Here is a 27,355-nt window from a genome sequence, read left to right as displayed (position 1 = left end):
TTTCGATGAAATCAAAGTCAAAACCCATACAGAAAACCACGCCTATATATATACAGTACTCTCACACCCTTCGTGCTCTCCGCCTCCTTCTCTCTCTCTCTCTCCTCCCCCCTGCCATTTCTTCCCCCCAGAATCTCAGATCTCTCTCTCTCTCTCTCTCTCTCTCTCTAGAATCTCCGTTGCTCATTCCAATGGCTTTCGTGGCTCGATCGTCGATGTCCATGACCTCTATCTCATGCTCGTTGAAACAAAACCAGGTAATTAATTTCCTCTTAGCTTATCTATCGTATCAATTCTCGTTTCTTTCCTTCTTTTTTATGATTATATGTTATACACGCGTTTTGTTAATTGTTGCACGTCTATATTCTTTTATATAAACTCTCTGGCGGGGGCGGACCTAGGATTTAGTTGCAGTGGGGTGAAACATCTGCAACACATAATTTGTTTTTCGGACATAAAAATTGAATATGGAATTGAATTATACGAAAATGAAAAACAAAGAGCAGAAAGTATTCATGTTAGTATATTAGCAATTCATAACTCATCTATCCTTGCTAAGGAAAATTGTTACCTGTAGAAATTGATGATTCTTATGGCACTTTTTTTCAAATCTCTCTTCACAATTGTAGAAAAGAAAAAGTTGAAACATAACACATTTCAATAACATCTAAGTTTATCCTAGTTACTCCATTCGTCCTCTTTTGTTTGTCCTTTTCGATATTTGTGCCTATTTTCATTCGCTTATATATTCTAATATGAATCTCCAAAATTTTTGCAAAGCATTACAAATTGAAAGATTAAATAATTTTAAAAAGGCACAACATTCAGAAATGGACAAACAAAATGGGACGTAGGGAGTAACAAATTGGGCATAAAAGATTACTTACCACAGTGCAAATTGGGCATAAAAGATTACTTACCAGCAGATCAACCTCTCCCCCGCCACTCCAACAAAAAATTTCTTATTTCCACATCTCCGTACTCCCATTTTCTTATCTGTATTACAAATCATTCATTTTATCAAGCGGTACATGTAGAAATTGAATTGAAATATCAGTTCAAGCGAAGTATAGACCAATAAAGTTATTACTTTGTAATTAGTAGCTGACCAGAGAGAGAGAGGTGGGTTGGTAGGGTGGGAAAAACAGAGATAGAAGTCGGTGATGCACAAGGGCATAATTGTCAGAAGACTAAATGTCGTGGCATTAAAGAAAAAAATTGTGGAATTATTAGCCACCTTTATTTATGTTGGACCTGTTTATTGATAAGCTTGATCTTGTGTTGTAGTTGGAATTGCTGGTTGATTATGCTTATTAGTGCTTGATTTTGTTCTCAATTTCCTCGATCTTTGGCTTTTGTTCTTTTATCGCGATTGGAAATAATTCTACGACAAAGTTGAAATGTTATTTGCAAGGAGGTCTGACATATTTGCTCTTTGTAGCTGCTTTTATGGACATTCATTATTTAGAGATCTGGATTTCACAAGTCTAGTGGTGTTAAATTTTTTGAAGATACCATTTTTGACCAATACATAATGTTGAGGAAGTGGTAAGGTGCCTAAAGGCCTCCTCACTATGTTGGGTTCAGACCTATACATAATGTTATCTCAATAACTGTGATCCATTAATCAAGCATTCGTTATTCCATAATTTCTGTTTTGTGGTTTTGTGCCAGAGCAGGAAACAATTTTGAAATTGCATTTCATCGGATTTTCGTTGCTTCTTTGTTTCTTGGGTTTACTCATATGTTGTTATTGGACTGAACAGGGACCCACCAGGATCTCTGGGCTGAATTCGGTGTCTCTTTCTAGCAATGGTAAATGCTTTCCATCACTAAGGTCTCGCTCTGTACCACATCGCTTTCAGATTTCTTGTGCGGTATGTTTCTCCAATTGTGATGCCACTTACTGTAGGTGTAAAAGCCTCTCTTATATGTTAAGTTAATACTAGTTCGCATCTGCCTTTGCATTCCACCCACTCAATGATTGAATTTGAATTTGCAATATGCAATTTATGACCACAACTTCGGTGGTTGGGTAGCTTGTGAACTACCGATTTCTAAAAATTGGGCAATGAATAGCGGCGATTCGCCACTTTTTAGTAATGGTGCTCCAATGGTTCAAATGTTTTTCTTCTATTTTCTTCACTATTTATAACAAGATTGCCAATAGCGTGCCATTTAGCCAGCTACTGGAGAAGCTGTCACGGATGACAGTTTTATCATCTTCAGCTGTTGAGATTATGCTTTCATTTCATTCCTTTTCTTTGCATGGGGTATTGATAAGAAATGATAATTTCATCAACATATAGCTCTTTTGATTGGAAGTCGCTAGTTCTCAATCGTGGTCATCACTTTGTTATAAATGGATTGCCAACTGTTTCAGTGGTGTGGGAATGACAAATTTGCTACACCATGAAATGTTAGACCAAACAATGCTAATCAGACAATGCACAAAGTTCAATATCAAACAATTGGAAGTCGCTAGTTCTCAATCCTGGTCATCACTTTGTTATAATTGGATTGCCAACTGTTTCAGTGGTATGGGAATGTGATGCAGTGGCCATGGAGGAGTGCTACTTTAGGCATTTTAAGAATAGAGTGGCAAAATCGTAATTTTGTGATGGAGGAGTTTTAAGTCGGACCCACCTATGTTTGATGCGAAACGGCTCCGCGGTCAAGACACATCGCCTTTGGCCATGTGCCGCGTGTTTTATAGCCGTTTAATGATGTTTAGGGCCCAAAATTGCCAAATTTGCCGTTTAAGGAAAGTTTTGACTGGCCTATTACTTGGGCTTGGAAAATCCCAATTAAGCGGTTCTTTTGGGGAATTTCTTAGAATTTTCTATATTTTCTGATTATGTAATAATTGCCGAACTTTCCGTTTTTGGCAAAATTTCAGTTAATTAGTTCTTTGATTGATTCGCCTTCCTTGTTGGTCGAATCAATTAAGGTTTTGGTTCCTGCCTATTTATAATAAGTTGTAAGCCTCCGGGCTGGACGGTTATTATTGATTATTGAATAAAATCAGAGTCAGAGAACGTTTTCTCTAACCTATATCGTTTGTGTTAATCTTTGTTGCACGTTCTTTTCTGTGGTTCATACACGCGCTGCATCAGAATGACAAATTTGTTACACCATGAAATGTTAGACCAAAAAATGCTAATCAGACAATGCACAAAATTCAATATCAAACATTTTTCAACCATGGCACATATCTATAATGTACTGAAGTGATGTTGATTTGCTTGAACAGACTGATCAAAAAAAAAAAATTGATTTGCTTGAACAGGCCAAGCCGGCGACAGTAGACCAAGTGTGTGAAATAGTGAGGAAACAATTGGCACTTCCAGCTGAAACTGCAGTCACCGGAGACTCAAAGTTCACAGCACTTGGGGCTGACTCTCTTGACACGGTATTGTATTTGTAACCATGAATCATAACTATGCTGAGCTGAGTTTCGCTAAAGTTTATGCTAATAAAACCCTACTTATTCTGCTCTACTTGATGGGTAGATACTAAGATATGCATCTCTTTGCTACATCTTTTTATGATGCATTTTGGTGGTGCTTTTTTTTCTAATGAGCAATGACAGACATTGCATTCCTCTTATCCATAAAATTAGTCAAAAACCTCTCTCTGCAAATCGTATCTTTTCAAAAGAAAATTTGTTAAATCACGCACCGGTTCAGAAATTCCTGTTTGTTTGCGTTATTAGTTGTTTCCAGACCCCCATTCGCAGTAATAGATCGCAGTAGTTTTCGATGGATTGTGAAGGTTCCCACCTAAAATCAATGAAACTCCTAAGCAGGAATGTAATGAAAACTCCAATCTAGCCTTTTGATCAGCCTCAAGAATTTGTGTTTCATGCTCACATTCGGAATTGCCGCTGATGGTTGACTCTCAATTTGCATGTTCAGTTGGAAAAGGAAAGTGATTGTGTGTGATATCTTTGAAACTGAGCTACTCAATTGTTCTAACCAATAATCATTCAACCTCCCTGGGGTTGACGCATTGGTAGTCACCCGGGCTTGTGGTCTGAGGTTGGACTGTCGCCCACGTGCTATCAATTCGTATGTTGGGCCAATTCATATGGGCTTTGTCTCAGCTTTAATGATTCCCATTTCTTGCACAGGTGGAGATTGTAATGGGACTGGAGGAGGCATTTGGGATAAGCGTGGAAGAAGAGAGTGCCCAGAGCATTCTTACCGTTCAAGATGCAGCTGAGATGATTGACAGGCTCATCGAAGCGAAGTAATAACTTGGTGGGGGACGAGCCATATAGTTTTCTCTTGGTTCTTCTTTACCTGTTTATTTCATCACGACATTGGCATCCTTTCACTCCAATGCATTAGACTTTCAAGTGTGCTTGTGTGAAAAGTTAATTTACAAGGGTTTTTTCCCTGTGCCAATTTTTATGTTTTGTCTAAAGGTACTCCTTATGCCTCGTACTCTTATCTCAGACTCGATTTGAGCCTATTTTAATACTCTTATGTATTAGAACTATAATAAATCTCGTTTTTCCCTGTGTATGTGGCTTCAACAATGCGTATTGTTTCGTTTTGTTTAACAGTTGGTCAAGAGAACCTGACTGATCTTATGCAGTCTGAGGGCATTGATGGTAGACCATGTTTTTCTTCGTCGTGGTTTAGTTTACCTCTATTTTACTGCCAATAAGATGAGTCATGTTGTATGCACACGGGGGTATCGGGCTACTAAGAAGCAACATTCGAGCAAGGTGAGTGTAGTTGAAATGAGAACATTGATATGATGTATGGTAAGACTTTGCGACATAAATTAGAGACGAAAATGTTCGTGGGATGGTAGGACTAGTGCTGATAGAAGATACAATAAGAGAGAATAGGTTAAAGTGATTTTGGACATGAATATTCTAGGTCCGTAGATGCGGTAGTTGAGATATGTAATAGTATTTGTATTTCTCGTATAGGGAAACACTCCCCGATCCTCCTGTGGATGTACTCAATTGAGGAACCACATAAAGATGATATGTAATAGTATTTGTATTTCTCGTATAGGGAAACACTCCCCGATCCTCCTGTGGATGTACTCAATTGAGGAACCACATAAAGATCTCGCGACTTTGTTGTGTGGTTGATCATGCCTCTTGGGCCAATTACAAGGTTCCAAATCGGATTCACACTGGCCTCGGTATGTAATTTGAATAGTTCGTTTTCTTCATCACATATGGCTTTGTTTATCAGTTCTTGAGTTGAAGTGTGGCGAGATAAGGTTTTTTCACACATTAGGAATGTAAGCATCGAAGGAAGGCCTAATAAACGAGTCAAACTCTTTAGTTCAAACTCATGTTTTGCAAGTTAAAATCTCGTTTAAGATTAGTAGTTTGTTAGATGAGAAATCAAGCTTAAACATTATTTTGGAGATCATTAAGCTTTCAAATCAAGCTTAATACAAAGTATCACCAAGCCCGTTTAGATTCAGCTCGGCTCATGATCAGCTCGATTAAAGCTCGTTTGTGATTGCCTCGTCTTAAAAACAACTCAAGTTTGAACATAAAAACAGTTTTGTGGGTCTGGTTTCTTAATAATTTATCCTAATTCGAAGAAACACAGACATGTGAATCCCCACTATATGTTCACATGCTTGCACGTACTTGAAATTATAGAACTACACAAATGTAGGCCACCAACACGAATAAAAACAAAACCCATATAAATCTTAAAGCCAAAAGGCACGCGAAGAGGCCCTGAGCAACAGGATTTTAGCTTAGACTCGAACTTCTCTGTAGTCCGGGTTTGAAATGCAGGAACCGTTTGTATAACCTCAGTCGTCCAAATATGTTACTATTAATAATTTAGATCTATTGAAAGGTTGTTCCGCCTTTTCTATATAGCCGCATAACCCTAACAAGTTTCGAGAAGAATAATAGACTCTTAACTGGAGGAGACTTTTTTAAATATGTGGACGATTAATTCGCGAGATGGATGTCCGAGATGCAACTGCATAGAAGCCTAGTTTTTCGCTTCAAGGGATCCCAAAATCAAATCCATGGCAAAAGCCAAAAGCAGTCCCGGTCACTTTCCAGCGGGTCTTCCATCTGTTATCTAAAAGGGAAATAATATGCAAACAAACTTTTCACCCACCCAAAAGGTTTTCTTTTTTGCAAACTGATGTATTTTTATTTTTATTTAGTCGAACTATATAATACAAACAACTCAGGTGTCATCAACTCATTTAGGGATGGTCATCTCGGCCGATCCGTCCGTATCCGATCCGTTATCCGTCCCGAACGGATCAGATTTTTTGAATATCGGGGCTGATTCGGATTTACTTTTTTTTTTTTAAATTCAGAAATCAAATTGGATTCGGAGGCAAGTCTGCCTCCGATCCGCCCCCGAATACCCGACTATATAAATACCTCTTATTTTGAGAGTTAGTCAATAGTCAGTCTCCTACCCAGTTGACTTCAATTCGCACGAGTCTCCCTCCCCTCGCCCATGACCCCCCACTCTCTCTCTCCTCCCCAACCCCCCTCCCTCTTTCTCTAAACCCCCCCCCCCCCAAGCCGAGAGATCCTGCAATCTCCCCTCAGGAACGGCGGCGGCGAGACTCCCTCCCCTCGCCCCCGAATCCAACAAAACACTCCTCTCCACCACTTCCACTCCACCATCTCCGTACATAAGCTATGCCGTTTCAACACCCTGATCCTTGTCTTCCGATTCGCTGCATTCTACTCCTCCGCCACCGCTTCCGTTTTCATGCTCGTTAACCCTAGGGGCCCCAATCCCCCTCGTTGGTACAACTTTGATGCCATCAAGTATGCATACACACACATGTTAGTTTTATCAGTGTTTTTTTTTTTTTTCAATCTGTTAGATTTTTTTTTTTTTATCAAGTTCCAATCTGTTTTTTTTTTTTTTCAAATTCGGATTCATATATCTGATCGGATCTCCGTTCCCTGTTCGGAGTGGGGATGTCCTCCAAAATATATATCCGTTCGGAGTTCGGAGCAGATTCGGGGGCGGATGGAAGGTTCGGATTTGGATATTGCAATATCCGCCTCTGATCAGCCCCGTTGCCATCCCTAAACTCATTATTGTAAATGGGTAATTGTAAATGAGAACCTACTGTTTTCGTATCAAAGATGTTTAATTTCTGCTTTTTTTTTGGCTGTTCAAAAACAAGTTGACAGAAAACTTTCTATTTATGTTTTTGACACATTTGAAACCAAGATACCGAAAGTAAAAAATTGAGTGTTACCAAAGTAACCTAACTAAGCATTGTGAGGTGAGCGTTATATTCTATCTAAAAAACCTGAAAAGCTCATTAAGTTGTTGCCAAACAGGATACAACTAAGAATCATATCAATAGAATAAAAAATAACCACCTCTAATTTCCAGGTAAACTACTATTAATAAACTCTCAACTAGAACAGTACTTGGCTCCATGAATCGCCATATACACTATTCCCATTACACTTTCAACAAGAACTAGAAGAGGAACTTACACCAAGCAACAGATACCAATCACCGCCAATTCGACATCAAGCCCAATAGAAGTGCTAAATTCAGAAAACCAAAGACACTTAGAGAGGATGCAGTCGAAACCAATTTAGACCCGGATGGCGAAATGGCAGAATCAGGGCCAACAATGGCCACCTCATCCGGGTTCGGTGGGCTCTGGTTCGATGGAATGGTGGGGATGAGAGACCCAGTTGGAGAAGGCAATTCACCACCTGGTGAAGGCAAACGAGGAGTAATGTCAGGTGACAACTCTGTGTATGGAGGAGAGAGTGGAGGGCCTGGCAAGACTGCTGGTGCTGCTGAAATAGAGGAGGCCCTGGAGGGGGTTTCTAAATTCAGCTCAGAAGTTAAAGAGAGAGAAGATGTGGCCATGAAAGCCACTGTTAGTGGTAAGAGAAACCAAAATGAAGCCATACAAATCATGAGGAGAATCAAAGCGCACTATACTTCTTGGGGGCAGCAATTAATGTGTAATGATATGGTATGATTAAGGCAATTAAAAGGTATGAGCTGAGGTTCTTGGTGGGGGCCGGTGCCATGTGGACGGAGATCATTGGACACCAATGGGAAAATACAGGTTGGCATGTGTGGGGGGAAAACGATAGGCATGATTAGGTTAGGTAGTTGTTTTGTTTCTATGTGTGGTGCAATTTGTCAAGCTGAGGATTCCTTTCTGGCTCGTGATGTTTTTCGGGACAAATCTGCCCATGGTTGCATGACCATGCAAGGAGGGCAGTTGAGGGCAGAAGTGTCTTTGTGATTCATGGGACCAAAATGATTTGCCCCCGCAAATCATGGGGTCTACACTCTACAGGCTAAGGTCAAAATCAACCAGCCTAGCAAATGAGAGGGAAAAGGTAATAACACCTAAATCATCAAAAAAAGGTCACAAAGTCACAAACTCAAACAATTCTCCCCATATCCCGCCAAATACCTGCATACTGTATGGCCCACCGATAAGACGAAAATACTATGGATAGGAGAATTGGAAGGCAATAATTGATCTTTGAATGTGTATAGTTGTATGAACATATAAAGTGTTAGGATAATATGTATATCTTTTAACTTTCACCTGCAGATGGAAGTGGAGTTGGGTAGGTTGAATGACGGATTTAAGTGACTGAAACCCCAGACCCAAGTGGTCCCCTTTCATTTTCCTTAACAACGTAAGATTTGAGTTTTAGCAATCTAAGTTATCTAACAAACCTTTTTTTGATAATCAAGAAGTTCCTAACTTCTGCCTGGCATTGTAGATTCTTTGTTCTTACCTCGTCAAGCTTGCGATTTTGCTATATCTCTGTAACAGATTGGCATACTTGGGATAGCAACTGTTTAACTTACTCTAGAGGAAAGTGGTAGCGGAATCTTAGGGAAATGGTACGAGCAGGACAGCATGTGGGTGGTGATTCTGATCCTGATTCATTGATCACAAGAATACTCTTTCTAACCTATTGGGCAGCCCTAATTATGATTCATATGAAGATAGTCACCCAATTCATAGAGTCCCAGAGTTCCAGTGGCCTTTTTGGTGATCAAGTTCCATGTCATTGTCTAGATTGAATTAAGCTCAAATCAATTAAAATTGAGAGTGATAATGTTTTCGACATAGGATATCTTTTGAATTCAACAGCAGTCTATAAACCCAGCTGTCATGTGATAATAGACCTCAGACATAAAACTTGGGCCAAAACATCATAAACAAGAAACATGCCCAGGCACTAGAGTTAAGGGGAATAAAATCTGATAAGCAAATATCAGAGAACCAATATTATTCGATTGAACAAATTAATGATGGTTCAAGTATGCTCAGATTATACAAATATTGTCCAAATAAAGTTGGTAACCTGGTCCTGGTAGCATTCAAGAGGAGAGCGAAAAAGTAACTCACCTCAAGATAAGGCTGGCAGGCTCACCTCATATTCGAGAAAAGGCAAATAACCAATAGAAAAGGCCAATGTACATCCTTGACCCCTGCAAAGAATTTATCCAAATTTAATTTATGAAATTAATCTCATGGGGACTAAAGGGAGAAAAGCTGATAAGCGGATTACCGTCAAGCATCAAATGCAACGAGGCAGCCTCTGCAACTCCATTGCCGCTCTAAAAGCAGCATCAGCTACACAAGGTATGGCTGAGCTTTTGAGCTGAGAAACAACCACTTCAATTCTAGAAATCTCTGGAATGGATATCGATAGTATCATTGCCTGCGACAGATATTGTCGGCAGGAATAGCCAAGAGCATGCAGCATCCGCTGTACCACTATATGAGTGACATCTTGACGCCATGATTCAAGAATCACAGTAACCTTGGGAAGATTAGTTAAGAAACCCGTGGTAGCTTCCCTTGGAGCCTCCCTGAGTAACAGAATTATACATTCGGACGCTATATCTGCGATATTTGCCTCTCGGGACTTACTCATCTCTAAAAAGACACCAACATTGCTACCAAAATCCATTATATGTGTTATACACTGCTGCATATCAACTACACCAAATCCTTCAGAGAAACCATCAGTTAATAGAGCTGGTTCTTTTGAATAGACAAAACCTTTCCTATTTCCTGCTGAACGTAGAAGGAAAGCCCTACACAAACCAAGTGTTGGTTCGATAAAATCTTCCATTTCCTTGGCATAAACAAATTCCAAAAGGTTTCCAATCCTCTTGACTACTCCTTTTAATTGAGAGAGTATTTTGTTTTCCAACTCTGGAGCACATGCCAACGCCAAACAAAGCATGACGTTGTTCACATTTGCAGTGGAGAGATCCAGAAATTCGAAGCACTGTGAAACTATCTTCAAATGTAGAATGTCCGGAATTTGGATGTAATCAAACTCAATAAGCATCACAAGAAGCTTCTGAGCATACATGGGAATGGGATCTTCGTCCTCAATCAAGGTGGGGTACAGAGGGAGGAAATGAGTATTGGATATGGACTTCAAAGCTTCTGATCTTTCCCTATTTTCTGACGGTTCATTTAGAAAAATAACCATCACGTCAAACATATTTTTCAAGCACAAGAATCTGGCATCTCCATCTTTGTTTCCCTTGTAAACAACAGCCAGACTGGGAAGAATTTCACGGATAAAAGTTTCGGGGCTCTCAAGAATAACCGAAGGCTCCTCTGTTATGGACTCGAGGACTCGTAAAAGGGTTATTTGGAAGTCATCCCTGCCCTGAAATGAAATGAAAACTGATGTGAATCAAGTATTCCCCAAAATCAACTGGGAAAATGTACTATTATATTTTCATCGCCTGTCACTGAGAAGTTGTTATAGATTTTGTTCATAACAGCATAAAAATAACTTTAACAGTTAAACCAAACCCTCCTGGCCAATTGTATGCCAAAAGTTTGTCAAAGGGTGGACATCCTCTACTGTCACCTATATACCACACCGGTACTAATTACACCCTCTGTGGCTCTGTCCCATTGTGTTTTGTCCATTTTCAGCTATTTGCATTTTCTGTGGACAATCTTTCAGAAAAAATTCTATCAGTCAAAGGACCTAGTTTTGAGATATTCACATAATGTTCTCGAAAGTACATTATATTGAGCCGATCAAAAGGCACGAAACAAAATGGACAACAAAATAGGACGAAGGCCTAATTGCATATCAGAGTAGCATATCAGAAGTTACAGATTGAATGCAACATAAGACCTGAGTTGCAGTTATCTACCTGGAAAGGTGACTCTGCGAGTTTGATTAGATTTGCCAACTGCTGCAGGACCTGATTAGTCACCACCCTGCGCTTAAAAACCAAGCTTCCAAGAATGTTGTATATAACAGGAAACAAATGAAAGTTGGTCTTCAAACTGGAACGACTAGTTAGAGCACCAATCTGTCCCTGCCGTCGCCCGCCCATAATCTGCTGAATTTCTCCAGTTATAACTTCAAGCAAACCCGGGATGATGGATGCCACAGCATGAACAAATCCAGATAAACATTTTTGCACATATGGGTCCTTCTCCTTCACCAATCTGTCCACTGCTGAGAGTAACCGTGCATTGCAAAAGAAATGTTGCAGCCATCTCTTGCTATTCTTACAAAGTAGAGCCACAAAAACAAGTGCCTTTCCCCTCAACACTTCACTTCCCTGCTCAATAAGAGACAAGAGGCATGGAACAAGAACTTCCACCAGGGAAAGAAGAAGCCGTCCAATGTTTGTAGTAATATGGTTCCCAAGCATGGCCATATTAAGAAGGTTTAACCAAATTTGTTGCTCACGCGGACTGCCCTTGCCAAGGGCTGATGCAGTGTCCCTCAATGGAAGTCTTTCCATGACATGCTGAATGCTAGGAGGGTTAAAACGAACAAGACGTACCAAACAAGACCCAGCTGTGAGCCTCATGCTCTCCTGTTTCCCTGCAGACCTAATGGTAAATATATTGCGAAGGTTACTGATAACATCCTGGCTGGCAAAACGAGATGCCCAATTTGATCCTTGACTGCAGATGTTTTCAATTGTCTTCAAAGCATAGAGTTGAGTGGCATCATCCTCTCCTTTCCGTAAAAGTGACGAAACCAATGAAATCAGCGCACTGGAAACCTGCCCAAATGAACCAAATCTAATTATTAAGGGAAAATGAACCTAGGAAAAGGCATGCGAAAAAACGATAAAGGGAATTGTCTTTATTTGTGGGAGGAAAATGCTCTGTTTCTATGCCATGTTATTTCTCATTAAAAAAAATACAATTGAACTTATGACATAAGGTAGGCCTGTAGGGAACCAACCTGCCACCCGGATGAAAACTTGATGTCCTTGGACGGAGATTCAGGAGGATTGCTGTCCTTGTTGTGCTCATTTAGAGTGGATATGTAAAACAGTAACTCACCCAAAGCAGCCATAGAGAACCTCCTCACTTTTTCTTGTTTGTCTCTAAGACCATCAGTTAGTGAACCTAAAATTCCAGAATTTTCCACATCGTCTTCAATTTTAGGAGAATGACGAATCAATAATCCAATCAGTGAAGCAAGCTGAACACGCAAAGCTGAAACCTTGGACTGTCGGAACATTTTGACAAGCACCCTCATTATTGGCCCGTTGGTCAACAGATCGGCAGCAGCAGCATTACTACTTAACATTTCGAGGTATCTGAGCACATTCTGCTTCTCACCAATAGTAGCTTTCCCATCTAAGAATGACACAATTTTGGTAGAAACTACATCCAACTGATCTTTAGGCATCTTCATGAAATCTGAAACCGGTACTGCATCGAAGGGGAGGCAAGGAATTGGTGCTTTATCAGCCTTTCTGCTGGGCATGACGGGTTTTACTGAGATATCAGATGAATGCCAAAGCACTTGCGAGAGATCGTCAGATGATTTCAAAGTATCACAGTCAACGGCACATCCTGAACCTTCTTTAGCCCTCCGAACTTTGAGTTGAGGGCTATCACTGGGTGGAGTAGCACCCATTTTATCTTGATCTGACGATAGTTCCAGATCAGGTGCTCTTGTGTCATCTGAGGCAGGAGTGTTAACAAGTGATGTATCAACTTCATTAATGTCACTGTCTGTCTGGTCTAACATTCTGTGATGCTGATTTGGAGTTGCCATTTTTTCTTCAGGACAAGCCGGATTATCAGACCCATCAGGATCATCATGTGACTCATCCTCTGTGTTCTCATTAAAATCGAGTTCCATATCAGTGTTTTCAATTTTCACTTCGGCCTCATTTTCAGAGTCATTTGGCAATGGCCTCCTGTAGTTCTCCTTCTCATTCTCTCTTTGTAAGTTCGACTTTGCTATTCTTGAGAGCCTTAAAAGATTCACACCGCCAGTATTGTTTAGTGGATCTTTCTTCTTCTCCTCAACTACTTTGCTTGAAGCCTTTGTTCGAGTGGTGTGGCCACTAGGTGTACCCTTAATTGGCGTGTTATAACCTCTTGATCCCAAAATACGATTCTCATCCTGTTTGGGAGCTCCCTTTGGATCTTTTTCACGATATTTAGGTGGAGTTTTGTTTTGGGGAGGGTTGTCACTATTACGTTCTGAGAGACACAGTTTGGACAAAAGCTCTATCATATTGGTGTAAGCAGGCTGAGGAGGTAAAGGCAATGGAGTAAATTTTGAACTCCAAAACGCATGTCCACAGAGCTCGGTCCACTGTATTCTTTCAGCTGGATCTTTTACAAGGAGAGAATTTATCAGATTGACAAAGGGGCGGCTGGGAGTACCTGGAAGTGATGGAGTTGGGTCTGAAAGAATTGACTTTACTAGTCGAGTAAGCTCTTTTCCCACAAAGGGTGGGTTCCCAGCATAGCACTCATAAAGCACACAACCAAGGGCCCACAAATCAGAAGCATAAGAATGGACGCCTCCATCCTGAAACAACTCAGGAGCCATGTAGAAGGGAGTACCTCGTTTCGCTTGTGGCAACTGAATAAATGCAATGAAGAGGGAAAATGAATTAGTCGACAAAATTGTGACACAAATTTGAGAAAGGAAAAGACTACTGCCTAGTCCAAATAATAGTGAGTCATACTAGCTGAACAAGTAGCATGCATGAAAAGGACAATTTGTTGGGAAAACATACCGATGACGAAGGAGTCTTAGTTATATCCTTCAACTTTCTTGCCAATCCAAAATCACATAGCTGTAATACATATGATACACAAGAGGTTACAAACATATATAACAGACTAAGAGAGTTACTAACAGAATAGAAATATGTGGATCACAAATACCTTTGTATGTCCGTTTTCGTCTAACAAAATATTTGAGGGTTTCAAGTCACAATAAATGATTCCTTTGGAGTGCAAAAACCTGCCAAAAATGCCATCACGAACCATGCGTTAAATAAATTATCTATCACCATATCCATATAGAACAAAGAAAAAGGGCAATCAAGAAATTTCTTACTGCAAAGCTCTGACAAGGTCATGAGCAATATCATGTATTGAATCTTCTGGAAGCTTCTTATCCTGCAACCCAGGTAATTTAGTTAATTTCCACTTGTTAAACATCCATCAGATGTATTTGTGTACCAAATGAAGTGTGAGTCGTGTGACCATTATCTTGATACTTAGCTTGGTTATTTCGTGACATAGTTACTGTAAAATTCTTTGAATGACATTCCACCATGAAAAAATGAGAGGGGATTAACCCATGACATGATGTAATATAGTATGGCATTGTACCAACAACAACAGCTTCGAGATAAAAAAACAAAGGATCAATTACGAAAGAATGCATTCAAATTATATGCTGAATTTAGCCCTTGGGTTCTTGTTATCTAGTGCGAAAGGTTATATTCAGATATATAAGTGATAGCTTCATCAATTATCACCATTGATGGATTAGAACACTTAATGATACCTGCTGTAACAATGACAAGAGATCTCCTCCAACGCAATATTCCAAAACCAACCACAAGTGAGCAGAAGTTTCATACCTGAGAGAGAGAGAGAGAGAGAGAGAGAGAGAGAGAGAGAGAGAGAGAGAGAGAGAGAGAGAGAGAGAGTTAATCAACTGAAATCCCACAAAGGGCCATTGTACATTCAGTCTGTGATCAATGATCAAATAAAATGCCAACTTTTTGACAACAGAATAATGAAGGATCGAATCTTTTATAACAATTGTAGGTTTACCAGGAGTAAAACTTCAGTACGTTTGGGTCATCTAAAGAGTGAAGAATTCTAACCTGCAGTGAAAACAAGAAACGAAAAACAATCAAAACACACATGAGAAAAGGAAAGCACTGTCACTGCATTAGTTCGTCATATTATCCTGATATCTAGGGAAAATTGCCCACTTTAATGGCAGAAAAACTGCCACTGTCCCTGCTTTAGCTGTAATCAAAAGAAAAGTGCTGCATGACTTCCATAACCATAACATAGTTACAATACGATGACAACCACCCTAATTCTCAATACCAGAAAAGTACATTCCTGATTTAGACAAATCAAGATGCAAACCACTTTGAGAAACAGAACTAAGTACTCTAATCAAGTTTGAGAAGGAGAAGAAAGAGAGTATCCAGGCTTACTTCTTGAAGGACCTTGCTCTTCTGGGATTTATCGACGCTTTTAATCGCAAAATACTCTATTGTCTTCTTCTTCCTGCCCTTATATACAGTCTGTACTTCCCCAGGGATATATCAGCAAATATCGTATTCATACACACATGTAACAAGAAAATTGAGTAAAAATGATGACATATCTAACCTAATTAATTTGAGACTAATTAGGGAGTGTGGATAGGCATTAGTGAAACAAGCTCAAAAATGAAAATGAAGACGTATATAAACATATATGTAACAAGCAAATTGAGTAAGAACGACACGATATCTAACCTAAACAATTCGAATCCAATTGGTGAGTATCTATGGATATGTGTTACTAGACGTGTATAAACATACAGATACATATATGTAACAAGCAAAATGAGTCAAAATGACGATAAAAGGCTGCTAATCTCCTGGTACATGATATATCGTTCTTATGTGTCTGCTATGTTGTGAGGGGTCTAGCCAACAAAATTGAGTCCAATGAGGGAGCTTATATGAAGATGTGTTGCTGAAAAAACACAAATGAAAATGAAGGCGTATATAAAGACACATACATATACTACATAACAATCAAATTAAGCAAAAACAATGATATACCTAACCTAACAAATCCGAGTCCAATTAGTGAGTATATGCAGCGATGTGTTACTGAAACAAGCACAAATGAAATTTAAGACGTATATACAGTATGCATAGCAAACAAACCAAGTATAACTGACAATTTATCTAACCTAACAAAATCAAGTCCAATTAGTGAGTACTGAGTACGTATGGAGATGCATTGCGTATACAAGCAGAAATGAAATTGATGATGTATATGAAGTTATAACCATAGAGATACATTAATGTAACTAGAGCTGCAAACGAGCCTAGCTGAGTCGAGCGTTAAAATGCCCTTGTTTGCTTGTTAAGTTTTTAGCAAATTCGAACTCGAGCTTGATAACAACAAAAATTTGACGGGCCAAACCTCGAGCCGAACTGGCCTAGGCTAAAATCGAGGCTCAAGTTCAGTTCCGTTCGTTTAACAGAAGAATCAAGCTCGAACGAACCTTTATTGAATCAAGCCTCGAACAGTTTGCAAAAAGGCTCGGTTCATTTGCAACCGGGTGCCCTACGTGCAACAAGCAAGTATAAATGGCAATAAATCCAACCTAATAATGAATATGAGTCGATTTGATGAGTTTAATATGGGGATGTGTCGCTGAAACAGGCAAACGGAGTTTAAATGACGATAAATCTAATCTAACGATGGCGAGTTTTACATGGAGATGCGTTGGTGAAAAAGCTTTCAAATGGAAATTGAAGAAGAGAGTTACCGAGTATTTGCCGTGGCCGATGGCTTCGTAGATGTGGTAGTGGTTCATGGTTGGGTTCGGCGGTGGAGGATTTTTAGGGTTTGGAGTCTGAAACAGAGGCTGAGGGGCCAGAGGAGAGATAAAGGAGGTGAGAGAGTGGCAGATCGGAGGCAATGTGAATTCGATTTGCGTTTGCCTGCTTCGGATTTGGATGTTTGTTTTCTAGTGAGAGAATGCTTCACTGGTTCGGAAAATGTAGAGAGAGAGAGAGAGAGAGAGAGAGAGAGAGGAGGAGGGGGTGTGGGCGGGAGAAGAGCTCTACAATCGAAAAATCAAAAACGTTGAAAATTAGAACAGACAACAACGGTAACAAGGTTGGCAAAAATAAAGTCTGTTTTAAATTTCAAAATTAGGAAAAATTATTCAATGTCGTAGGGCACCATCACATAGTGCCCCAAACTCTTCTTTTATCTACGTATTTGTGCAGCCTCCTAAGGCATCACGTGACGGTACCTCAAACTCTTCTCTATCCAAACATTTGTGCGGACCATACAAATGTTTGGTAAAGAAAAAGTTTGAAACATCACCACGCAGTACCCCGTTAATATTGAATAATTTATCGAGGATTAGATTCTCATATTGCATCATAAATTGTAGAGTACTAGTATAACAAAAAAAGACTACTACAAAGATGCTAAAATCACAAACACATAATTGATGTGTTTGGTTTGCTTCTCAAAAAGAATTTTTCAAAAAGTTTTTCCTAGATTTCTTTTACTTCTAACATTTCTCTCTTTATTTCTCTTCACTTATTATCTTACTATTTAAAAAAAAAAAAAACCAAACACAACTATTGTGTTTGTATGGAAAAAATGTGTGTGAGGGCCACATTCATCGTGAGAGTTTACACATTCTTTCGTGCAAATGTGTTTGTGGTTCAAGAGTTTTCAAAAAAGGTAAGGGTATGTACATTAAGTGTACATGAAAATTAGAGCTTTTAATTGGTGCAAAAAAAAATAATCAAAAATTATTTTTCATTTACATTATTATTTTTGAGTTTGAAAGTGTGGAATAAACTGCTTATTTTTCAAGAATTTTTTTGGAACAGAGCCTAATTAAAACCATTTGATTATGTTTAAAATATGATCGGGCTTGAGTAACCTAAATATCAAAACCAGCCCTGTACACAACTAAGATCGCTTCAATCCAATGGCCATGATAACGAGCATTTCTCTTGGTTAAACCCATCTCTCTCCTCCCTAACTTCGTAAGCCCCACTCTACTCTATATACGTTGGGTCAAGAGATCCAAAAACGCTCTCAATTTTCGGGCATCCAGAGGTGAGACAGGAAGGAGATCATTGGTGGCAATTGCATAACAATCTTGGAGATGTTTGCACTTTAATAAAAGTTAGAGAATGCATCTCAACCATTGGATCGAATCAAATACCTATTCCTAAAGTCTTATTACTAACGCAATGTTTTCTATTTTTGGAAAAGACCGAACCACATATCAATCAAGAATCGCATTCTTGGACGACAATTTAATCTCTGCTTTACGTGATAAACTTAAATTCCTGATTCACAATTCGTAAGGAAAAAAGAAATTTCTTTTCTAGTAATCGTCTTCTTACTCATTCTCAATATTCTGGCCTTTAAGCATTGAAGGACTGGGATCCTCTTTAAGCTCCTTTTCGGGACTAGACAATTTTGTCCAAGCCTATAATCGATTTTATTTTGATGATCGGAACTATTCATTTTTACTTAGAAATCTTCGAGACAATCAACCACATCAAAATTCATGTTTATTGGAAATCAAACGACATACAGTATTTTTTAAGCACGTTTTATGTTGAATAAGAAAGAGAATATTTTTTTTTGTAAAATTGAATTGGCTTTATAAGGTAAGTGATTTTCACACTCTTTTTTGCTCTTTTAACTGTGTAAAAATACAACATTGTCCTCACATATGCCGGAAAACGAGATTTATAAAAGGACTTCACATGAATAAAAACAACAGTCCTGCTATACACATAGCAATCTGTGCACAGATTTCATTGTGGGGCCTGCCACGGGTCCCACACAAATCATCCGAACTGTTTATCAAATGTAAAACATTTTTTTAAGGGTCCCCATAAAAAATAAGCTCAATTGCTTCATCCAACCATCTAACTTTTCATTCAGATTTTCGGATAATGAAAAGTTATATGACTGGATCGAGTACCTATAGGTATCGGATTGAGATTATTTTTTACGGGGACCCTTGAAAAAATATTTTACATTTAATGAACGGCTCGGATGATTTATATAAGACCCGTGGTGGGTTCCATAATGAAATCTGTGCACAAATTATATGTGTGTGTAGACTTTCTGTAAAAACAAACAGAAGAGGAAGTGCGGTTATGAAAAAGATTGTGCGAAAATCATTATCCGCTAGTGTATAATTGTCAACTTTATCCAGCGAGCAGAATTAGGAAGTGCGGTTATAAAAAAGACTGTGCGAAAATCATTATCCGCTGGTGTATAATTGTCAACTTTATCCAGCGAGCAGAATTAGGTGAATTTAAAGACTTTGATTAGGGAAAAAAGCGATTAATGTTCCAGAAGACTCCAAACCGAAGAAAGAGTCAATTTCCACCTAAACCACGTCACGCGATTCACACGCACAATTTAAAACAATCTAAAGCCGTCGCAGAACAGACTGTCGTCCAGTTCACGCACCAGTACAATAACTCCACGTGCACCTCGCACAAAACCAATCAACTCCGTTCTCTTTAGCATTTTTTTTTTAAGTATTTATTTTTCGTTTTACGAAGCATGTCATTCTTTTATTACTATATATGCCGTATTTTAATTCAAAAAATAAGTATACTGAGAGCATCTCTAATCCAATACTCTATTTGAGAGTATCAAAATACTCTATATTTATTCATAAAGTGATTTTAGAGAAAATCACTATTTCTATTTACTCCAACCACAAACCCTCTATTTTTCTCTCTAAAATTTTCCTCCAAAATTAACCTCTACCAATTCCCTCCAATAATTCCTTCCAAAATTAACCTCTATCACAGCAAAACAAGTTTCCCGCCTGTTTTTTACTCCAGTTTTGTAGACCCCATGGCTTCCACTGCATTTCCCCCTCCCACCCACTTGTTCTTTACTCCAATTTTCTAGAGCCCATGGCTTCCACTACATGTGAAATGTACTAGAAGTTAAGTACAAGTCCTGTGGAATTAAATTGATGTTGTAGAAGTGCAGACAGTGTTAAAAGGTTGACATAAATTAAAGGTGCAAGGGTGAAAGGCTATGGTTGACATAAACAAAAGCTCATAAGAATACAAATGCCATTTTAAAAAGTAAATAGTATTATAGATAGAATCCTCCATATTTTCTCCCATCCTCTAAATATGGAGGACCAAAATTTCATCATCTCAAATAGAGGAGGCTTGAGAGGATGGGTTAGAGGAGTTCCATACTCTCAAATGGAGGAATAGAGCATGTGTTGAAGATTATTTGGAATTATTTTTGTTAGCGGCCGGAATTAGGCGTATCCTCTTAATGTTCCACACACCTCAACTAATTACAAAGTTGAAGGTAACGTATGGACAAACTCTCAATATTTTGCAATGTTTGACCTATGTGAGATTGAACATACGGAGGACAAATAATTAGCTTTCTCATGAAGTACTTATTTGGCCAAACCCTTCAGGTTAACGTGTTAGATTGTTCTCTAAACAAAATTAATACATCATATTTTGGAGCTGTATAAAGATTGAACAAAATACTACTCAGCTAGTTCACTTGATGATGTATGAAAAAATAAGTAAATTAAAATTATATAGTATCTAATAAGTTAATTATACGATCAACTCATTTTTATAAAAGCAAACCATGCAATTCAAGTTCGAGCTCTCCAATTTATAGTGTATGAAAATTTAAAACTACTAAAGATTAGATCACGATAGCGTGATTAAAAGTTCAATTAAACTTTAAACATCTGAACAATTTTTGTTCATTCCTAAGTCATCAAGTTTAAAACCTCTTTGATGTTATCAGCCCTTTTGAAACTGGTTCATACAAAATTTTGCTCTAACTTTAAACGGACCCTTGCTAGTGACGGTTTATTTATTTTTCCTAGATTAATCGATGAGCGAACAAGTTTAATCCGGATATCCGATTGTTAAAAAAAAAAACCTGTTGTCGTTTTTTTATGAGTCCTGCTACCGGTACAGATTTTTGTGCACAGATTTTGTTGTGGGATCCACCATGGGTCCCACACAAATCATCCAAACCGTTCATTAAATGTAAAACATTTTTTCAAGAGTCCCCGTAAAAAATAAGCTCAATCCAATACCGATAGATGCTTCATCCAACCATCTAACTTTTCATTCAGATTTTCGGATAATGAAAAGTTATACGATTGGATCGAGCATCTATAGGTATCGGATTGAAATTATTTTTTATGGAGACCCTTGAAAAAATATTTTACATTTAATGAACGGCTCGGATGATTTGTGTGGGACCCGTGGTGGGCCCCACAACAAAATCTGTGCACAATCTGTGCACAGATTGTATGTGTGTGTAGCATTTCTGTTTTTTTATAATCCTACCAATCACAACGTCACAAAGCGCGTGGAGAAGCCGATAGGCGGAAAAGACTGAAGAGAGGAGTGACACTGATCAGTCACTGGTTTTCCAACAACAAATTTCACGCCTTCCACATCTCCTCTCTCTCTCTCTCTCTCTCTCTCTCTCTCTCTCGCGGGGTGTTCTGAGGTGAGTATAGATCCGATTTCTCCTTCTATATCTACCCTTTTACCCATCAGATTTACATGATTTCATTCGCCCTTGGTTTGATTAATCCGAGTTTCCAACGATTTATCGGTTAATTTTCGTTGCTTCAGCGATTGGGTCAGGTTTTATTCTCACGCTGTTGAAATAGATTCATGTGGTAGTAATCCGTTTGGAATAACATAATTTTTTTTTGTTGTCGTTATAACCATCCAAATGATTATGATACTTTTTTAATCGGAAAATAACTATGATAGTTCTAATTGAAATAATTCAGAGCAATGCTAGCAACACAGTAGAATACAAATCTGGACACAACTGCAGCCAGAGCAGTTTGATGTATGCGGGCTCACATACATGGGACGGCTCCAAACACACTTGTGTCCAGAAGTTGTGTTTATCCGGTGAATGACAGATCTCGATTCTCGAGTATGCATTTTTGCAGAGGCATGATTTTGGTCACTGAATTGCTGTTGATTATCTTGTTCTGTCTAGTTGTCGAGAAAAACAAGTGGTTATTAAGCGCCCGTTTGGTTACCTTGTTTATTTTCTTGAAGTAGACAACAAGCAAATAGGAAAGTTTGGACACATTTGGAAGCTTAATTGCTTATTTTATGGAAACCGACAATTTAGAATAGGAAATAAGCAAATAAGCAGTCGTTTGACCAAACAAATTTGCTTAAGCAATGCAAACCAAACGAGGCCTTTACTTGAGATCAATTATGTTCAACCACCTACATTAGAGTGGGGTGGATTTTGGGGCGGAGCTAAGATTTTGATTCGAGGGGGGACCATTTAGAAGATTGAGAAAGATATCCGTTTATGGTATTCACGTGATTATGTTTTAGGGGTAGGCTCGTAAGTTTGATAATTTTAGTGGTTTACGACTTTCACAAAGTTCGGGCTTCAAACACAGCCAATTGTAAGAAAAATTTATGTTAAGATGATTTAACAAAGTTTAAAAAAAGCATTCGTACTGCGTTGTGAAGAATAGAAGATCATAGCTGCAGTTTAGGTGGATTTACTAGTCAATGTCCACTCTTTTGGGATTAATCACTGTACATTTGTTCTGCGGATGGAGTTTGAATTTATCTCTGTAGCTTCGTTTTTTCGGCCATTTGGTCTTTGGTTTTGGAGCTTTATGCATCTGGGATTGTTTAAGCTTGGCGTCTTACACATTTGCATTCCACTGTCCACACAGTAAAAGTTCTAACTTTTTCAACTCTTACAACCAATTTGTTGATTCTGATACCGAGGGCTTGTTTCTATTACTTGTTTAGATCACATAACAATGGTGAAGGCTGTGGCCGTTCTAAGCAGCACTGCAGGAGTCAGCGGTGCTGTGTACTTTACACAAGAGGGAGATGGTAATATCAAACTACAATAATATAGTTTGTAGTTGGTTTGTGCACAAAACATCTACGCGGCAGTTGTTTCCAGTGGTGTCGAGAATTTGAATTGTTCTGTACTTCTGTTATATGCCTCAGGTCCAACCACAGTGACTGGATGCCTTTCTGGCCTTAAATCCGGACTGCATGGTTTTCATGTCCATGCTCTTGGTGATACCACAAATGGTTGCATGTCAACTGGTAATTTCACCCCAATAAATTCTTCTACAACTTTTCGTACATGCATAGCCAGGAAACAAGAAAAATGCAAATTTAGTAACAAGTTTAAACCTGAAAGAAATTCACTCTTGATGATGTCAATTTGCAGGCCCTCATTTCAATCCTGGTGGCAAAGAGCATGGTGCTCCTGAGGATGAGAACCGTCATGCAGGTGACCTGGGCAATGTCACAGTTGGTGAAGATGGTAGACTATCCTTTGGACCATGCACTTTATTTGCAGATCATTATAACTACCTGTTATTAGTGACATCATTTTGCCTGTCTATCACAATTCTTCCGATCTATGCCTTACTTTGCTTAGCTGGAGTGTAGTTTCATATAACAATCCTTATATTGTAATATACTTGTTTGAAACCCCATCCAACCTTACTTTGCTTAGCTACCTGTCATGTTTGAAACCCCATACATGTTTAACTCATATGTATGGCGTTGTGGTTGCTGTTCAGGTTTCAAATGAAAGGTACCTTTCCATTTTTACATGTTATAGCCATCACCATAATAAATACTATAATTTGCTGCAGAATACCATGATTAGGATGGAATTGATTTTTCTTCATGACTTTATGTTTCAGGCACTGCAAATTTCACCATTGTTGACAAACAGGTGAATTGGTTAATGCTAATATATCTGCTATATGGGATTTCAATTAGATTTTTCTGACACGTTTACTATGTGCAGATCCCTCTCACTGGGCCACATTCCATCATTGGAAGGGCTGTTGTTGTCCATGCTGACCCCGATGATCTCGGAAAGGGTAATTTTATTTTGAGTCAATTGATTACGTTTTCTGTTACAATTCCATATTTCACTTCTGCATAAAGCACCTGCTTTCACAAATAAGCTATATCTATATGGCCTTTAAATGGAATGCAAGAGAAGGAGATGGGTGTGAATCAAAAAGTCTACAACCACAAACTCATTACACACACTCACATTATTATTTGTGGGTCCTACACACCCTAGATGTGTAGTGTGTGTGGGTCCCATGTGAATGTGATTTTGTTTGTTTAAGTGTTTGTGGTTGTGGAAGAATTGGGATGTGAATACCCATTTGCGTTCTCTTATATAATAGTTATACCACCAAACAAAGAGGTAGATGTAATTGAGCGGTTAGTGCTTGATTACCTATTTGTTAACTTATTTGACCAAACATAAGAAGTCAAGTATGGAGGGGAGGGGGAGTAGTCATAATAGGCTAGAACATTGGTTGTTTATTTTCTGCATCAAATAGAGGTACTCCTGAGTGAGAACATATGAAAACTGTCGAGACAAAAACCAGAGAGTGAAGGGTTGAGGGATTACAAATACATGTGAGAACATTGATTGCTCTTTTGTTGCACATGTAAGTGTCTATGTCAAGTAGTTAGAAGTTGGAAAGAAGAAATTGAAGTGTGGAGAGAAACAAGTTGAAGCTGATATCATTGAAGTCCTGCTTGTTTGTATTAAACATGAAGGCTTGAAAGTGGTTCAAGGTTCTTGGTGGTGGCACAAACACTGTTCTTAACTGGTTGGGCATGTAATTCTGGTGGGATTCTTATGTGATTACTAAGGTGAGGCATGCCTGGACGTTTCATCATGTGGGTTGAATCTCTCTTTCTTGAATGGAGTCACCATTATAAAAGAACGATTCGTTATGAAGGTCTTGGTTTTTGGTAGAAAGGTTTTCGGAGCAAGGAGATTTTGCTAAAGAATTCCATCCTCCAATAAAATCTTAAACCTAATTTGTAGACCAATAGTGATAGTCATGAGTCAAACTCTCTTGGTTTAATCCAACATTGGACTTCTATTATCGATTGTATACGCTCTAAGACAAGAAACCATTCAATGTCAATAGGGTGATCCATACGATGTCTTTTCTTAATGCTGAAATTATGCAAGATCCTAAACATAGGTTAGCCTTTTGAAGTATTGAAGTTATGGTCTGGAAAGAATTGTGTTTCCGTATAATTCCTTTTTCCAAAACCAATACATAAAAGCGTCAACTGCAGATTGGGATCTCAGATTGGAGATTTCGACTTATTTATAGCCCTTAGATTTGAATCTATCATTGCCAAAAAATGGAGAGGAATGAATTTGCAAAAGCAACTGGGGACTATATGATTAGCAAACTGCATTGAGATCATTCAGAGGAGAATTTGCACGTCTTGCTAAGTGAAAGAGAACTATGGTTAATTGCTGTTAGATTTGAAGTTCTAATGGTTTGTAGCTCATTCTGGTGGGTTGTGAATCACTTGTGATGAGTCAAGTGCAAAACAGTAAAACACCCCTCCTTCCAATTTTCCTGGAACAGTAACAAAGTTTATTTGGGGAGCTAAAAAATACAGAAACAAACACAGTTTTTGGTTCACTAGTGAAATAAAGAAACCCCATCACCTACCCTGTATTGTGGGTAGTAGTTTACTGTGACTGTTCTTTCTATAAACTTGCTTGTTCTTGAGACGACATCATCTGTTTTAATCTTTTCTTTTGCATTTCAGGTGGGCACGAACTCAGCAAAAGTACTGGAAATGCTGGTGGAAGGGTTGCCTGTGGTTAGAATTCTTGTTATCTTTCTGAATTTCCATGCTGTCTTATATATAAAATGGTTTAGCGGAAACCTCATAACTCATAAGTCATACCTAATATTAGCACTTGCAGTCAATGGTCCTGGGCGGAGCTGGGGGGCATTTGCCCACACTTAGAGCTGCAAACGAGCCAAGCTTGGAAATGTTTGAGCTGGGCCTGGTCAAAAGTAGTTGAGCTCATGTTTATGAAACTCAAGTTCTAGTTGAACAAATATAAACAAGCCAAGCTCTAACTCAAACTCGAGCTCTCAACAAGAAATTTAACCAAATAGTGGAAGTTACAAATATTGCAACAGAATAAAATTTGTCGAATGTATTTTTGTGTTCGCGAGGCTAACTTGAGCTCGTTTCATCTAAGAAACAAGCCTAAAATTATGGCTTAAGCTCGTTATTAACTCAATGAGCACTTATTGAGCCAAGCCTCAAGCTGCTCGCAACTGGCTCAGGTCATTGGCAGCCCTACCTACATTCACTTGTAAAAAAAATGCAGTTGTATCCATATTTTTGAAGGTTTTTCATAATTGCCCCTTGGAGATTTTTACAAGTATGAAACTTTATCCGTAATTTTTCTCTCCAGAAATCAAATTAATCAATATTATTGCCTTTGCCAATGAGCCTTTTATGCTATTGATTTGCCCCTTCCTTGATATTTGCTCCCACTGTGCTAAAATCCTAGCTTCGCCCATGCTAATGGTTGATTGCGCAAATTGTTGATCCACTTTATGAGTTGATTCCGGTTGTCGATAAAAACCTGCTTAATCTTTTTCGACCAAACACCAGTTTAATTTAGTCTTCCTTTTTCGCAGGTGTCATTGGACTGCAGGGTTGATCAGCCACTCATGAATTGCTGTACACTGAAAATCGAGTATAATCCTTAAACTGTTAGGGAAAATCAAGTTACAACCCAAGGCTTGGTTAATCTAAATAAAGAACTGCTTGGTACCTTTGATGATGTGGTTTGGTTTGGTATCCTCGAGCAACTGAGTTTTCGCACTCTCCATAAATTCCGAGCCTTCTTGTCCACATCTGTGTTTAATGGATCAATTTTCAGGAACAAGAAATTAGAATAACATTAGTGGGCGTTTTATCGACGCATCTGAACTGGTTTTTACTACTACTATACGTTTAGCAACTATTATTCAACCTCGTTACTGGTAAGTTTCTCCATTGCAAGCCTCTTGTCTCTCTGAGTTGCTAAGCAGAGAAGAATGTCTCGAGTGATTGCGAGCTTGATAATGGGTACTGGTCATAGGTAGTAACATTTAAATTTTAAATTCCCATCGATCATCGACACCCAGGTTGACATTTTGCAACATATTCAGGTCTACAAAATAAATGGTTCGTCAAGTGGGACCATGGTGGGTCCATTTTGCTGGACAGTTCACATTTGAATGCGCCGTTTTGAACTACTTTCTCCGTCCCAATTTAATTGTCCGGTTTGTGCCACTTTTCAATTGATTATATCTTGTAATTTATAGTAATGTTTTATGTGATTTTGAAAACATTATATTGTAAAACTAATCGAGATCTATCAAACAAGGTTTATATTCGATACGAAATTTATTACGGAT

At 38.6% G+C, this 27,355-nt stretch overlaps 4 protein-coding genes across 4 annotated transcripts; 2 read left to right on the top strand and 2 right to left on the bottom strand.

Moving 5' to 3' along the window:
- LOC131322602 (acyl carrier protein 1, chloroplastic-like) lies at window positions 1-4,527 on the top strand. Its single transcript, XM_058353975.1, has 4 exons — window positions 1-257; window positions 1,767-1,877; window positions 3,290-3,412; window positions 4,133-4,527. The coding sequence occupies exons 1-4, from the start codon at window positions 6-8 to the stop codon at window positions 4,253-4,255; spliced, it is 609 nt and encodes a 202-aa protein (XP_058209958.1). The 5' UTR covers window positions 1-5; the 3' UTR covers window positions 4,256-4,527.
- A 2,796-nt stretch (window positions 4,528-7,323) lies between these two features.
- LOC131322838 (classical arabinogalactan protein 26-like) lies at window positions 7,324-8,385 on the bottom strand. Its single transcript, XM_058354355.1, has one exon. It carries the CDS (start codon window positions 7,920-7,922, stop codon window positions 7,503-7,505), a length of 420 nt encoding a protein of 139 aa, XP_058210338.1. The 5' UTR covers window positions 7,923-8,385; the 3' UTR covers window positions 7,324-7,502.
- An 838-nt stretch (window positions 8,386-9,223) lies between these two features.
- Window positions 9,224-17,156, bottom strand: LOC131322837 (serine/threonine-protein kinase RUNKEL). The gene is made up of 11 exons (XM_058354354.1): window positions 16,823-17,156; window positions 15,486-15,575; window positions 15,088-15,140; window positions 14,816-14,891; window positions 14,360-14,421; window positions 14,185-14,263; window positions 14,034-14,093; window positions 12,230-13,876; window positions 11,175-12,044; window positions 9,551-10,672; window positions 9,224-9,470 (listed from the first exon to the last, which is right to left on the bottom strand). Exons 1-10 carry the CDS (start codon window positions 16,868-16,870, stop codon window positions 9,560-9,562), a joined length of 4,098 nt encoding a protein of 1,365 aa, XP_058210337.1. The 5' UTR covers window positions 16,871-17,156; the 3' UTR covers window positions 9,224-9,470; window positions 9,551-9,559.
- A 4,355-nt stretch (window positions 17,157-21,511) lies between these two features.
- Window positions 21,512-26,879, top strand: LOC131321605 (superoxide dismutase [Cu-Zn] 2-like). The gene is made up of 8 exons (XM_058352489.1): window positions 21,512-21,576; window positions 22,872-22,958; window positions 23,079-23,180; window positions 23,308-23,403; window positions 23,792-23,823; window positions 23,899-23,974; window positions 25,698-25,751; window positions 26,591-26,879. The coding sequence occupies exons 2-8, from the start codon at window positions 22,883-22,885 to the stop codon at window positions 26,611-26,613; spliced, it is 459 nt and encodes a 152-aa protein (XP_058208472.1). The 5' UTR covers window positions 21,512-21,576; window positions 22,872-22,882; the 3' UTR covers window positions 26,614-26,879.
- The last annotated feature ends 476 nt before the right edge of the window (window positions 26,880-27,355 follow it).

This window comes from Rhododendron vialii, chromosome 4a, assembly GCF_030253575.1.
Source record: "Rhododendron vialii isolate Sample 1 chromosome 4a, ASM3025357v1".
Taxonomy (NCBI): Eukaryota; Viridiplantae; Streptophyta; class Magnoliopsida; order Ericales; family Ericaceae; genus Rhododendron; species Rhododendron vialii.
The sequence above is the reverse complement of the archived record's forward strand: the minus strand, read 5'-3'. Positions and strand labels throughout refer to the sequence as shown.